Source organism: Bison bison, unplaced genomic scaffold (assembly GCF_000754665.1).
Source record: "Bison bison bison isolate TAMUID 2011002044 unplaced genomic scaffold, Bison_UMD1.0 scf7180017864519, whole genome shotgun sequence".
Taxonomy (NCBI): Eukaryota; Metazoa; Chordata; class Mammalia; order Artiodactyla; family Bovidae; genus Bison; species Bison bison.
The window spans coordinates 23,187,675-23,203,760 of NW_011495072.1; the positions used below are offsets into that span (position 1 = coordinate 23,187,675).

Sequence of the window (16,086 nt, forward strand, 5' to 3'; positions counted from 1 at the left end):
GGCTATTAGTTGATGTGACTGGTTTATAGGAAGGAAAGGATCAAACTCCAGGCATTGCTCAGTCAGAAGCTCAAGCCTTGGTGGGATGAACTATGGTCATCAAAGTATTGGGAGGAAGCATTGGGTTGGTGGGATAACTTCTTTTATTGCCTGCAGTAGAACTTAGTAGACTCAACCAGAACTGGGGCTTAATTAAAACTAGAAGAACAAATGTTTGGATGTTTATTATTAGTTTACAAGAAATGAAAACATTTACATTGTCTTAAAACCCCTGGGCTGTGAGCTCTATGAGAATGATGCTCTGTCATCCTTTTTTTTCTTCCCCTGCCTAGCCCAATGAATGTCACATGAAAAATGTTTAATAAATAATTGTGGAATGAATGTTTTCTGGAGAAAATAAGCATCCAGGGCTTCTAGCATTGAAAAGGCTAACACTTTCCAAATTAGCTTAGTTGTTAACAGCAGAAGGCATTTGAAGTTTCTTTTGCGAATTCTAGGCAAAAGTTTTCAGTGTTAAAGAAGGAATAATACAGCAACAGAAGGTGCATGGATTTTAGGGTTGGATCACTGGCCTGTGAATATGCATTTTTCAGACTGAGGACTTCCAGTATTTGTAAAGATGGCAAGTTAATACCTCTTGACCATTATTTAATTTTGCATACATCAAAGAGGCCTAGGACATGGTAGTGCTAATGCTTATGAAACTGCTAAGTCAATATCATGTATCTACTTTAAGATAACAGATTTTGAGAATATCCTGAGACAAATTTTTAATGTATATGAAGAATTTAATACCAAATTTAATTTCTTTGTATTTTTTCTATTTCTCATATGCTTTCTACCCCAAATATACACTTGGTTTCTATGAAGTCAATGAAGATTGACATTTAGAGCTTTTCTCAAATATGTATATTGTTTATTGGGCTTTGACTCTTGGGTGGAATTTGAAAATAACATAATTTGTCTATTGGTAAAAGGCCTCACTGTCAGGCATGTCAGCATGTATATATCCAAAGCTGTGGTCTAATCCTCAAGTAATTTTTGAAAGAGGAGGGAACTAGAGAACAATATAAAGTTTTCTCACCATTTAATGGCAAATATAAATTACTACCTAGGCCAGTTAGATTTAACAAGAATTTTTACATGGTTAATAACAAAGAACCATATAATTCGATCCATAAATGTTTTAATCTACTAAGTGAAGAATCACTACCCAATAGATGCTGCAGTGACAAGCACATCCCACTTAACTAATCAGAGGTTTTCATACTTTAGTGTGCATCAAAATAACCTGGAGGGGCTTATTCAACACAGCTTACTGGGGCCCCATCCCAGTTTCTGATTTGGTAGGTGTGGGGTGGGCCTGAGAATTTGCATTTTTAACAAGTTCCCTGGTGATGCTGAAGCTGCTGATCCACTGCTCTAATGTATCATCGATCTAGTTTCCCACTGTCTAATTAGAGCTATAAGCAGTGTGCTGTTTTGGGGCATTTTCCATCTTAGTTAAGGAAGCATTAATGCTACAGAATATAAGGTTTGATGAAACGAAGATGTGGAGGCATCATCAGCATATTGATGTAATTCTGATTCCAAATGTCTTTCAGTCTCCCCTGTGGCCTCACACACATGCTAAATAGGATGCTACTGAAAAACTAGCACTTCGCAGCCAAGGGTCCTTAGGGAAACCAGCCAATCATTCAGCACTATCCTCTAAGAAGATGAGGGAAAATCTGTTAATAATTCCCTCCAGAACTTTCTGCAAGCTTAAATAGGTGAGATTAAATTTCACAGGATAACAGAATCCCCCAAAATGCTGGTGTTAAAAGCTGTTGACAGATCAGATAGAACTGCAGAAGTGCTTTAGGCTGTTGGGAATCCCTAAAAGGAGGCATGAAGGTCAGGACTCAACAGACCCACTTGAGTTGATAAATTTAATGGATAAGGTTGGGGAAGGACTTTGTAGTTCTTATTAATTATTACTGAGAAGAATGCAGTACAAAATTTTTAATAGCACAGTCCCACACACAGAGAACATACCAAGAACATATTTGGTTTCCCAATAGCAGCAAAACACGATAGATTTGTAATTCTGTTGTTTTAATTTTTGGCTGCACTGAGTTTTTGTTGCTGTATGTGGGCTTTCTCTAGTCCTGGCAAGCTGGGCCCACTCTCTTGTTATGGTGCGTGAGCTTCCATTGTGGTGGCTTCTCTTGTTGTGAAGCATGGACTCTAGGGAGTGTGGGTTCAGTATCCTGCACATGTGGGGTCTTTCTGGACCAGGGATTGAACTTGTGTCCCATGCATTGGCAGGCAGATTCTTTTTTTTTTTTTGGCAGGCGGATTCTTTACGAGTGGTCCCCCAGTGAAGTCCTCTGTGATTTTTTTTATATTATTTTTAATTGGAGTATAATTTTGCAGTATTGTGATGGTTTCTGCCAATATCAATATGAATCATCCACAGGCATACCCATGCCCACTTGCTCTTAAACCTCCCTCCCACCTACATCCACCTCCCACCCCTTTAGGTTGTCACAGAGCACCAGCTTTGGGTTCCCTGCATCATGCAGCAGATTCCCAATATGCATTACCTCTGTTGTTTTATTTGGGCTCACTGTTTTATTCTACCTGTTCATTTGCCAGAATAATAACTGATTTAACTTTGACAGTGCCTGTTTTCATGTATTTTAGCTGTACAGAAGGTCAGCTATTTTGATAATACTGCTTTATTATTTTTAATAATAAAATAACAGAAGCAGATTGACTGGTCTGCTAGTCAAAAATGTCTTCATCTGTTACCACGACTCTGAAAAAAAAATGCATTTTATGTGAAAAATATGTATCTTTTAATTGAATCCTTCTGGTACCACAGAGCATTCCCCATTTTAGATCATTAATGTGGTATGATCTGCAGGTCTCCTCTGAAGTATTTTTAAGGTCAAATGATCATGTTGAAGCTACATCCGTATTTTCTTTCATCATCTAAATATTACTAGCTAAATATGCCTTTTCTTACCAGTAGCTAATGGTTTCTAGTTTTTATTTAGTTTTAAGAAATATGACTCTGGGACTGTTTTTAGAAAATAACCTTTATAAGCTGGCAAAATTAATTTTGCTTAGTTAAGGGTGATGCTTATAGCAGCTCTTCAGTAGTTACCACCTGCACATCATTTGAGCTGGTGGTCTCCATGGAAAGTAATCAGAGACCCATTAACTAGGTTAGTGATATGAAGATACCTGCAAACAAACAAATGCACAGTTGTCCCCAGGCACACAAAGTTATTAATGGTAGTTAGGGGCTTTCCTGGTACTGAGATATTAAATACATCTTTAATCATTTATGATGATGTTGGAATGACATTCCAAGGATCTGTATGTGTTTACCTTTTTGAAAAGACTGAAATTTCAGAGAATGGAATAGTCACAAAAGGAATTAACCCAAAGTTGAAGTACTTGGGTCTAGGTTATGTATTTTAGTCTGATATGCCCATCTATAAAATCAGTGTTATAACTATATGCTTCTAAAATTTCTTCTATTCCCCAAGTTGTGTATTTTGAACATTTAGGAAAAATATGCGAATGATACAGAATGTGCACAGGAAGGCTTTATCTCTTCATGAAATGACAGGAAGTCTGTATTGAAAATTTTGGCAATATCTATAAATACTACACTTGAAACAAGTTGCAATTAATGTGTCCCCAGTCAGTTGGTGAGGTAAAATCTGCTGCAATCAAGACATGGATATTGAAGAAGCTGACAGGTGAGACTGTCAGAATTCTGCACTACATGTGATAATTTATATAGTAAGTGAAAAACAAGGACTGTAAACAGGCCAGAAGACAAAAAATGCTTGTGCCCATTCAAGATTATATATATTCTAAATGCTTACTTATTTTCAAAAATCCCAAGGGATGGCTACATCATGTTTATTTAGGAATATCTGTAGAGATAAAAACAATGTACCTTTTAAAAAAGTTTACCAGCTTTCCCATGTATGTATTGATGCCATGGTTGTTCAGTTAGTAAGTCATGTCCAACTGTTTGTGATCCCATGGACTAAAGCATGCCAGGCTTCCCTGTCCATCACTATCTCCTGGAGTTTTATATATAATATATATTATATACACATACATACACACAGATTCATTAGTAGTGCACATTTTAAACTGGTGTCAATTCATTAAACAATGGCATTTTGTTATTACTCTATTAAACTTTATGTTGTCATTACTCTATTAACTTTTATGTGAAATTTAGAAGATCCTCTTCCATTAATAATGTTCATCTCAGCTTCCCAATATCTTCTTTCCTTTTTTATAAGTTGAAAATATTAAAAACTAATTTGTGTAATTTTAAAAAACATATTTGTCATGCATGCAGTTTAAAACATATAAATGAAAAGCACATATGAGTTAATACAAAACCAAAAAGAAACACTGTCATTCTTTTTAAAAGTGATTTTTTTTTCTCTTAAAAAAGATGAACTCATCCTTCAAGGTCTGTTCTAAATGTCATTTTCTCTTTGAAGGCTTCCTTAGCTCCATCCTAATTAGCCTCTCCCTCCTGTGAGATCTTACAGTTCTTTATGCTTCCTATATTATGACACTTATAGAGTAGTTATTACTTTATACTCATCACACAAAGGGCAATCTCCTTCAAATGGTTTGGCTCATTCAACTTGAGTTTGACTGAAAATGTAGAATAGTGCTTGGTCCAAGTCAACAGATCAGTGAAGCATGTTGAATAAAGTACTTTGCTGCTGCTGCTAAGTCACGTCAGTCGTGTCCAACTCTGTGCGACCCCATAGACGGCGGCTCGCCAGGCTCCCATCCCTGGGATTCTCTAGGCAAGAACACTGGAGTGGGTTGCCATTTCCTTCTCCATAAAGTACTTTAGCGGCATTGAAAACGTTATAGGAAGACTTTAAATGAATATAAAGTTATTAAAATATGTAATTTATATTTTATGCATATATATACTTCAAAATTACTTCTGATAGCTTTTGAATAAATAGTTCATTCAATTATTTATCAATATATATTAATCTAAATTTTTAAAGTTTATTTTATTACAATATCAACCTAGCATTGCAAGTAGATTGAAAATGTCAATTTTCCTTGGCCTTCAAACTCTGAAAAGATAGCTATGAATTTAGAAAAAAAGAAAGAAAAAAAAAGAAATTCAACCAAGCAATATATGAAATCAAAATTAAAAATCAGTAAAAAATATAGAACCAGAGAGGATTAGCAAGTTGCACAAGACATAAGATCCAAATTTGTACAGAATTTGTACGAAGAGGCATTTCAAGATTGAAGAAGGTATTACAAAGGCACCAACCTAATACAGAAGATAATCTAGTGAGACATTCCAACAATAGCTTGACTGTATTCCAACAAATATTCTAACAAATATCTTGTGAGATATCCCACTAACAGCTTGATTGTAGCAAAATCTAAGATGAGGATTAATAAAAGCTCATCAGATTTAAGAACATTTTGTCAGTCATAAATGAGTAATGTTTAAAAATACTCTCTTCTTTTAAAAATGATGTATTTCATAATACCCGTGCAAAGGCATTTTAAGCCTCTAAATTATGCCACACATTGCATCTCTGGTTTTTGTAGCTTCATCATGACACAGCATAGTTAAGGGGCAACTATATCCAATGTGTAGTACAACTCTCATTGGAGAAATGTTTCTTTCTGTTCAAGATTCTTCCGTTTTAAAACCTTACAGTTAAAAGATGCCAAATACTTGTAACACCATAGGAAGTAGTAAAAAAAGTAACCTCAACTTGTGGTTTCAGCAAACTTTTGCCTAGAAAAGAATAATTGCAGAGTTAGCTTGTATATTCCAGAGACTGGTAAGCACATCAATTGCTCTGCATTCCACCACAGACTGTGAGTCTGTATAAGTCAAAAAGTACAAAATATATTAAGCTGTTTTTAATAAATTAAAGGAGATGTGATCAGGAGTAGATTTTCAGAGTTTACTGTCTCTTTTATCTTCCTTTGTCTCCCTGGTAACCAAAACAACCAGAAGATTGGATTGTGAAGTCAAACTCACATGAATTAGAGTTATAACTTGTATCCAGCTTTATTAATAATTTCAAGGATACAAGTAAACATGAAGTGTGCGGTAAACAAGAAAAGGTACAAGACTGCCATCTTGTTGCATCAGGGTATGCTTTGATCCAGAATAACGTAGTCTCTAAGTAACATTAGTAGCTCTATCACTTACACAAAACGAAGTTGTTTTAACTATAAAATATCTCCAGTTTATACGCAGATAGTCACATAGTTAACATGACTGTTTAGAGAGAGCTATGCTGCATAAATCCCAGGTTTTGTTTACCTTAGCAGTCCTAGACTAGCAGGTATACCTTGGCAAAAGCATTACAAGGATAACTGCTCTCCCAGTTGCAAATGCTGATTGATAGCTTGTTTCCATTAGCATGTTTACAAGGGGATTTGACCAGGTCGCTTTCTTTCTTGAGATAAACTCTTTTGCCATCCTACATCTTCTCTCACCGAAGGAAGATAATCTGTTTCATACCAGAATTTCTAACTAATTCCTACTCATCTTTCAAGATTAGTTTATATTTTACATTTTTCAGGCAGCCCTTTTGTGACCTGCACAACTGCTGTTTAAAATAACCCTTTTATGTGCCATTAAAACAGAATGTGTTTATATGTTATCACAAAATATAATTGCATATTTGTTTCTTTTTCTGAGATTTTTGAAAGTAGGAATTATTTTATTAACTACAGCATGTAGCACCATTTTTGTATATAATAAGGACTTAATAAATGTTGGCAAGTTAATACATCAATAGTGTTCTTATTATGTAGTATGAATAATTTAATAGTGATGAAGTAAAAGATAATATTTTCCAAGATTATCACTGGCCAATACAGACTATCAAACAATTTTGATTTGAAATAACATCTCTGAGGTCCTCATGTTCATATATTGATAGAACTGATCACTTGTTGAATGTCTGGCTGTTAGACGATAATCTGTACAAAGAATATTGTTTCTTCACATCATTTCTCCAACTTTGGCAATTAGAATTTAATGTATGCTGGTTTTGAGTTCTGCTCATTAGGGCTTATAACCTATGCTTACTTTGTCTATATGCAATCTAAAAATGAGTTGACATCATGCTTTTAATTATAGTAAATTATGTTGTTTCATAATTTCCACAGTACGATGCCTGTAATATTAATCAGACCAAATCATCACATTACATAAAGTTAATCATTAAAATGATGATCTTTATTGCATGCTATAGCACTCTATTTTTATTTCACTCTGCATCAACCACATATCTTCCCCGAATATGGAGGTAAAAATCAAAGCTAAGAAGTGTTTTTTTTTTTTCCCCTCAGACAGTATGAAAATAAAGTAGCGATTTATTGAACTTCAAAAATGGAAACTTATGGATGCTTTTGTATCTAATTCCCTTGAATATTTATTGGTGGGGAAAAAGACAGGAGACGTGTATATTTGCTTGGTGTACCAGTTGTTCCTCATGAGAATAGGCTTATCAAACAAGTAAATAAATAAATATATGTGTCACGAACAGAAATGTCCATATACTCAATTCACTGAATTGTTGATTATTAATGATCATTGGGGTTTCCCTGATGGCTCAGTGATCAAGAATCCACCTGCAATGCAAGAGATGAAAGAGATACAGTTTCGATCCCTGGGTCAGGAAGATCCCCTAGAGAAGGAAATGGCAACCCACTCCAGTATGCTTGTCTGAAAAATTCCATGGATGAGGAGCCTGGTGGGCTACAGTCCACGGGGTTGTGAAGAGTCGGACATGACTGAGTGATGGAGCACACACACAATGATCATAAGCAAACATTAGGTATTAAAAGGCACTAACACTGACATCTGTGAACCAGTTATTAGCACAGGAGCCTGAGTCATTTGAACAACAAAATGTTAAGACCTACTTCATAAAGTTAGATCATTGGTCACTCTGGTCCATCATAAACATATGGCACTGAAACTGACAACTGAGAAGGAGTACCATTTGCTTTTTCATTTCAAACTCACAGTATAGGATGCTCTGGTCAGGTAGCATGTCTTCTAAATGTTAAGTGTTCCTTGCTATAAGATGAATATTTAGTATTGTCGACTCCATTTACTACGAGTCAGTTGTCATTTTGTTAGCTTGAATATCTTCGGGGTTTTCATATTAATCATTCATTGTGGTAAACAAAATGTTATTCGGTGTCAACTGTGTGCCAGTCATTTTATTAGATACTTATATGGCTGAAATCCACCGGATAACCTTTCATGTGGCATATTGGCTAGAATATATCCTGATTTGCCAGGCATCTGTCCAAATGTTCATTTTCTTATGCTCATCATTTCTTAAATATTCGAATGTCACAGCTGGATATTGAGGATAGAAAGTTAAGTAAGATATTGTCTTTGTACCAGTTTATTGTCTAACAAATAAATAAATTTAAATTCTATTTTAATTTTCTATCTTTAGATAATGTGTTCTATGTCTCTACTGTTTGCTTTATGAAGTAGTACTTCTTTGTTCTAAACTTACCCTTCCTTTGTATTCAAGGAGTCTCCATTAACTAATCTACAATATTGAGTTCCTAAGTCCATCACCTGGTTCCTGTATTTTGTGATTATACCTCTAAACTTACTGAGACCAGGAAGCTTGGATTTCCTCTTTCCACTGAGGACAGCCTTTATCCAGCCTAACCCTTACCTTTAATTTGCCTTTGGCTAGATCCTTTCTGGAGAAGGCAATGGCAACCCGCTCCAGTACTCTTGCCTGGAAAATCCCATGGGCAGAGGAGCCTGGTGGGCTGCAATCCGTGGAGTTGCTGAGTCGGACACGACTGAGCGACTTCATTTTCACTTTTCACTTTCATGCATTGGAGAAGGAAATGGCAGCCCACTCTAGTGTTTTTGCCTGAAGAATCCCAGGGACGGGGGAGCCTGGTGGGCTGCCGTCTATGGGGTCGCACAGAGTCGGACACGACTGAAGCGACTTAGCAGCAGCAGCAGCAGCAGATCCTTTCTTTCCTGTTCCAATTAGCCTTGTTTTGAAATCCAACAAATGTAGCTATACAAAGTCTCATTCTTTAAAATATACTAGAATTTCTGTCTTTGAATAAAATTGAATACCACAGGGCTTTGATTTAGCCATAGCATAATTTTTTTTTTTTGTCATTTCTTAATATTCCTTTGGTTTCTCTGAGTATCAGTTTCTCTTCTGTAGGAAGGAAATAATACTTATTCCCACAATTGTTTGTTTACGGGGATAGCAAGCAAGAGAATCACTGAGGCTGTGTGATCAATCTGTAAATCATGATGGTACCCACTGTGTTTTTGGCTTTTAGAGCTGCAACAGAGAGAAAAATTTGAAACTAAATACTTAAAATAAGCAACTAATATATAAATGTTATATCTCCTTTGTGAAAATTAAAATCAATTATGTCTTAAGAACTTAAAAATAAATATATAAGTATTTATTATTATTATTACTTTTGTATTTTCAGATAGATTTCATAGTAATGGAAATAAATTCCTTTGTTTTCCACAAATAAGTCATAGGGTATTTCACTTAACATATGGCTTCGCTTACTTTGAATTTTTCATTTTCCTAATATTTCCCTATTGACTACAGTAAATCTTATTATCTCAGTTCTTTTTTCAATATAATATCAATACTTTCCAAATAATTATATATATTCAAGTCATGTCTTTCTATCTTTTCTTTAAAAGTTATTCTCTTTTATGTAAAATGGAAAATCCAGGTATCTAATAGGTCCATTTAGTCAAGGCTATGGTTTTTCCAGTGGTCATGTATGGATGTGAGAGTTGGACTATAAAGAAAGCTGAGCGCAGATGAATTGATGCTTTTGAACTGTGGTGTTGGAGAAGACTCTTGAGAGTCCCTTGGACTATAAGGATATCCAACCAGTCCATCCTAAAGGAGATCAGTCCTGGATGTTCATTGGAAGGACTGATGTTGAAGCTGAAACTCCAGTACTTTGGCCACCTGATGTGAAGAGCGGACTCATTGGAAAAGACCCTGATGCTGGGAAAGATTGAGGACAGGAGGAAAAGGGGATGACAGAGGATGAGATGGTTGGATGGCATCGCTCAATTAATGGACGTGGGTTTGGGTGGACTCCGGGAGTTGGTAATGCATAGGCAGGCCTGACGTGCTGTGGTTCATGGGGTCGCAAAGACAGACACAACTGAGCGACTGAACTGAATAGCAAGATAGCAGGACAGAGTGTGATTTATGTCTGCTGCTCAAATCTTAAATGTTTGAGAGACTAAATAACATTGTAAGTTTCAAAAGCAGAATTTTGGAATAGTCTGTTTGGGGGCCAGTGTGTATACCTTCTGACTTTTGTGCACAGTCAGATAGCTGGCACAAATACTGAATATTTGAATACAAGTTATGAACCCTGGTGCATATGAAAAGTTATTATGTGAGTTGAGGACATATTAAAATGCAGTTTCTTCCTGTTTATAATTGTACATAGTTTTTAGGCTATAAGGTTTACTCAAAAGCCATGCAAGAGTACCACTAAATCTTATTCAACCTTAATCTTATTGCAAATTCTTAAAAGTTTTGATTTGTTTGCAGTGTTCAATAACTCATTCTAAGTTAAAGGCCAAATTTGGTAAAAAGTATATAAGGTTATCTACATATAATAACATGTACTATTTAAGTATTCATAGAGAAGAGTAGAAAGGTGTGAAACACACCCTAGAGTCTGAGACGTGCTCCCAGTATGTGCACCCTTAGTTTGGGAATTTATTTTTGCCCTCCACAGAAAAGAGTACTATTATAAATACACATCATATATTGATTTACTTAAACCATAATGATTTGGCACTGCTCTCCAGTCAGGTTTGCCATTATCATTAAAATTAGCATCACTTGACATTTTTGAAACACAATAAACTGGTTTATGTTGGTGAGCTATAAGACACTCCCTTATGCAAAGGAGACTAAAGTGGTACAGAAAGCGTAGCATTCTATGCAACTATATTTATCTTTTAATTTGAAGTATTTACGGAATATTTTGCTTTCCAGACATCACACCTTTTTGTTTTGTAGAATGTTAAAGAGGAGTATACGTTTTTTTGGCTTTTCCTTTTTTTTTTATTCCTTACCTTTGCTGTTGAGTTACCTTGATGTTGGAGTCGTAATCTTACTGCTAAGTGTTACTGAGTAGGTTGAAGAATGATTTGGAGGAAAAGTGAATTCAGAAAAAGACAACTTCAAATAAATTGCATTTATTTCACCTGTACAAGTTAAGCTTGCTTCAGGTGTTTTACATTTCTGAATTGCCTTAAGCAACACCACATACCAATTAATGTAGCTAGGTATTGTTATCCCCTTTTTAAATGTAAGGTCAAAGCGATTTAGCAACTATCCCAAATAAGCAGTGGAAGTAGGTTTCAAACTGATTCAATCCCACTTACTTCTCTCTCCCTTATAAACCATGAGCAGTTTGAGAGCCACTGGCTTGTATATTTACCACCCACAATACCCACTTATTTATTGTTTTTGCTATTGCTAATCTCTTAATTTTATAATGAAAAGGAAAAAGTTATGTGACAGTAGTTTATGGAGCTGTTTTCAAGCCTTCAAAACCAGTTTTCAAAAAACATCTTAATTAAGACATAGACTGAAATAGCTTCATTCCAATATGTAATAATGTGTTTTTCAAATTAAAAAAAAATCATCATCCCTTGAAGGAGTTTAGATATTTTTAGATTTTTATGACATTGTAATGTTCATACCATAAATATTCTGTGTATCTGTTTATATGCTGTGACTCTATGCTATTATGTTATGTAAGAATTTTTCTTCTCTGAGGAAAATAAATTTCACTCCCTTATGGGTGATACTAATCTCACTGACAATTCATGGTATAGATCAATCGACGTTCAGAGATAGGCAGCTATAGTCTAAACTGACGTGGTTCACAAAGTGTCACTTCTGGAACAGCAGCAAAGCATCACCTAGCAATTTGTTAGAAATGCAAATCTCAGGCCTCATTCAGTGCTACAGAACTGGGGGTAAGCCTGTGCAGGGTTTTATCAGGTCCTCTAAGGTGATTCTGATGTACTGCAAAGATGGAACCACCACTCGTGGATGGAGTGCTGAGAGATGGGTCCATGGCTTCATCGAAACATTGAGCAAGCTACTTTTTGTCTCAGTTTTTTCATTTTGTTGTAGCCCAGATAATTCCTGGTTAGAAGCCTTACACATTCAACTTTCTCAGCCTCACTCGTCAACTGAGAATCTATCTTTCTTCCATCGGGTAGGGAAAGAATGAGACTAGACACACTCACAACCTCTTCTGTGGGATGTTTTTACATTTCCTGCAAAAGACTAGTCAACATACGGGTTAGGATCACATTAACAAAGGCCTGGCACCCAAAACAGTAAGTGGAAAAAGAAGTGAATAAATAAATCTTAACATTCTATTTTAATAGACATCCCATTATGGGCAGGAAAGCAAAAACTAGAGTGTCCAATTTTATGGCAGAATAAATTATGTCAGATAAGTGGAATAACTGGGAATTTGTCAAGAGGAATATGTTTGTTTCTCTTTCTTGAAATTTTCATTTTTTTTTCCGAAAGTAAAAATAAATGTTACTTGTTTCTTGGTTCTACAGAATTTCTCTAATCTTTTCTCTTTCCTACCATTCTAATCAGTTACTTCCACAGACTTGCTCACCCACTTCATGGACTTTTTTCTAGTTTAGATATATGCAGCCTGGTGATAATCAGAATTTATTTTCATAAAAGGGATGATTAAAAAGAGAACTTAACCTACAGAAATAAAAGCATAAGGAGACCACGCTATTATAGTGAGAAACCTCACACACTGCCAGCCATAGGGCAGGCACTACCTAAAACTTCAGAAATAGCTTGTGATGTCATGATCTGGACTTACCAGATGGCACTAGTGGTAAAGAACTCACCTGCCAGTTCAGGAGACAAGAGACACAGGTTTAGTCTCTGGGTCTGGAAGATCTCCTGGAGGAGGGCATGGCAACCCACTCCAGTATTCTTGCCTAGAGAACCTCATGGACAGAGGAACCTGGAGAGCAAAAGTCCATAGGGTAGCACAGAGTCAGACATGACTGAAGCGACTTAGCATGCACGCACGCTCGCCATGATCTATAAAATTCCACATGACAGCTTCAATGCAAGACTTCCTGTGTCAGTGATTTACAAAATGTGAACAGCTGATAACTGAATCTCAGCTTTGGTGAAAGAAAAACCTTCATGTTGATTTAAACATTATAAGCTTTAGTATGAATAATTGAATTAAAAATCAATATTAAATCAAGAAGAAACATTTTCAAGTTTTTCTGTGTTCTGTTTCATTTTAGATGGAGCTTGCTAGAGAAGAAAAATGTGAATTTTTGCCTTTCTTGTCTCCACGGAAGGTTATAGTAAAAGGTGGGAGAATTGTTGCCATGCAATTTGTTCGGACAGAGCAAGATGAAACTGGAAAATGGAATGAAGATGAAGATCAGATAGTCTCTCTGAAAGCCGATGTGGTCATCAGTGCCTTTGGCTCAGTTCTGAGTGATCCTAAAGGTAGAGTGCTTGGGAGCTGAAATGTGTTATGCAATTGTCTGTTATTTTACTGCCGTAATGGTTTCCAGCTTTCAGGGAATTGTTTTTCACTTGAACATTCATTTCCTTCTTCTAGTATGGAATGCAAGAAATCTTGATTTGTAAGACTTAGAAATGGTATTTAATACTTATACAGAATTATATTTAAAGTACTGGGAATTGAAAACAACATTAATCTTTCTTTTAAGCTTATAGTCAAAATACATATCCTGCTTTGTAACAATGTTTGTCTTGTTTCCTCTATAAAAATCAGCTTTTTGTTCAATTAGACCTAGAGTTAGAAAATGTGGCAGAGAACTTGTAATAGCCAATCTTCAGTGATTCAAGCAAGTTAAGATCTAATGAATAGTCAAAAATAGAATTCATGTTTACTATTATTCGCATACCAAATTATCACTAGAAACATCAAAATTGTCAAATTAGGAAGTCTGAACTTCTGTCATTTCATCTAACTGGCATAAATGGACATGCTAAGAACAAAATGCTTTGAACAAGATGTGAGAAGAAGAAATAGATAACATCCCAACTGAATAATAAGCCAATCAACTAAGACCAGTTTGTGTTGTTTTCCTCACGCACAGTGTTTTTGTGGGCCACTTTACATAAAGGCTTAGGTTCCTCCGTACCCTTCATTTTGCAAATCTTTTACTTTTTACTGCACACTGTCAAAATGACATCTATTTTATTAACTAAAAAGAAAATAAAGATGTTTCTCTAATTTCAAGATTCATTAGGAAAAAGAGTAAGTAAAATTTCTAAACCTGATGATTCCTAGAGCTTCCTACAGTATGCATGCTAAAATTACATTTTGTGTCTGAAACAGAAAAAGATAATGCTTGCAAATGTGCATTTTTATCCAATAGATAAGTAAAATGTTTAAGCACTCATCAGGATATTTTATCTGTAGGACATGAAACATCTTGGTATTTGGAAACATCCAGATGTTTAATGTCATCAAGATAAATGTTTTCAAATAGTTGGATGATGGCCTGAATTTGTCACTTTTCATCTAGACATTTATGTGATATGCAGACATAGTCACAGTGTGCTTTGTTATTCATTGATGAGTTCAGGAAGGAAAAAGAGAGCAACATATAAACTGTATTCTGTTATCTACAAAAAGATCATAATGTTCTTACCGCTCTGTATATGACTGAAAACTGAGTAAAAATGTGAATCACTTAACTTGCAATTTTGTTGATTTTTTGTCTATCAAAAAACAATTTATCTTACCATTTAAATTTATGTTCCACAACTGACAACTCTAATATTAAGGAAAATATATCTTTTCCCTAGCAAACTTAAGTAGATGTGACTCAGAAAATCATAGAATACAGCTTTCCAAAGCTTATGTTGGTATGTGTGTAAAGAGTGAAAGATTTATCTTAATATTTAAAATATTGAGTAGAAGAAAAGAAAACCTGATTTACTCGTGTTTATTTGACTAAATCATTATAAAATTTATTTGTGAATTTTGTTCCAAAATTTACTTGTGTATGTTTCTTCCAGGGCTCTATATGTTTCACCCTGTATACATTAGAGAAATCAAGGGAAAATGATCAGACCCTCCCTTTCCCTTTTTTTTCCCCCTCCTCCTGACTTGAAAAACAAACTGCTTGAGAAAATTTTCCTCAAATAGAACTAATTGCTTTACGTGGACCTTCAACGTTGACATTAATGAGAGCTACTTTCCAGTTAGAGGGGAGCTGGAAGAGCTGCAATGTTAAATAGCATTCACATCTCTGCTGCTTTCTAAATATATTCAATACTGTTTTTTGAATGGAAAACATTTAAAAATGGTAGAGAGAAACATCATTTGTGAAAAGTTGATCAAGAAGATCTTACCCAAGCAGTATTTAAAATCTTGAAACAATACTTTCAAAGAAAACTTTCACTTGCTCATGTTACCAGATAGAGTGAAAATCAGATTGTAGAAAGCAAGTTGTCAGTTTGGGTAAGAAGAGAAGCTGTTCGTGTCTCTTCTGCCCTGAATACTAGCTCAATACTCCTGTGATGTGATTTATGTGTGATATTTTTGTGATTATTGCATATGTAGTATGATATACTTCAATATATTTACTTATAACCTCTTTCTTAAATCATCAATCTGCTTTTCTACCCTTCTTCTTCGCTCCTTCCCAAGCTCTCTTTGTACAGACTCCAGCGAACTGCACACAAAACTCGGGGTAATCTTTTCACTCCTTATTCTATTTTCTGCATCTGACAGTTGTGTTTGAAAAACTCTTCCGCGTCACTTAACCTTTCTGAGCCTCAGCTTCTTCCTCTGTAACAAAACATGGATAATAATACATACTCTTTCTACCTCTCAGGATGGTTATCAGAATTAAAATAAAATAATGTGAAAGTGCTTTGGAATTGAAACTGTAACACATTATTATTGTTTATGACACTCCATTTTTTT

General features: G+C 35.3%; 1 protein-coding gene across 1 annotated transcript in view; it reads left to right on the forward strand.

The window, feature by feature from the left end:
* The window catches only part of LOC104981744 (dihydropyrimidine dehydrogenase [NADP(+)]-like), a 403,416-nt gene extending 388,567 nt beyond the window's left edge, over positions 1–14,849 (forward strand). Inside the window, exon 11 of the mRNA XM_010831007.1 lies at positions 13,415–14,849. Coding sequence (XP_010829309.1) covers positions 13,415–13,645 — 231 coding nt within the window. The 3' untranslated portion in view covers positions 13,646–14,849. The remainder of the gene's footprint in view (positions 1–13,414) is intronic.
* The last annotated feature ends 1,237 nt before the right edge of the window (positions 14,850–16,086 follow it).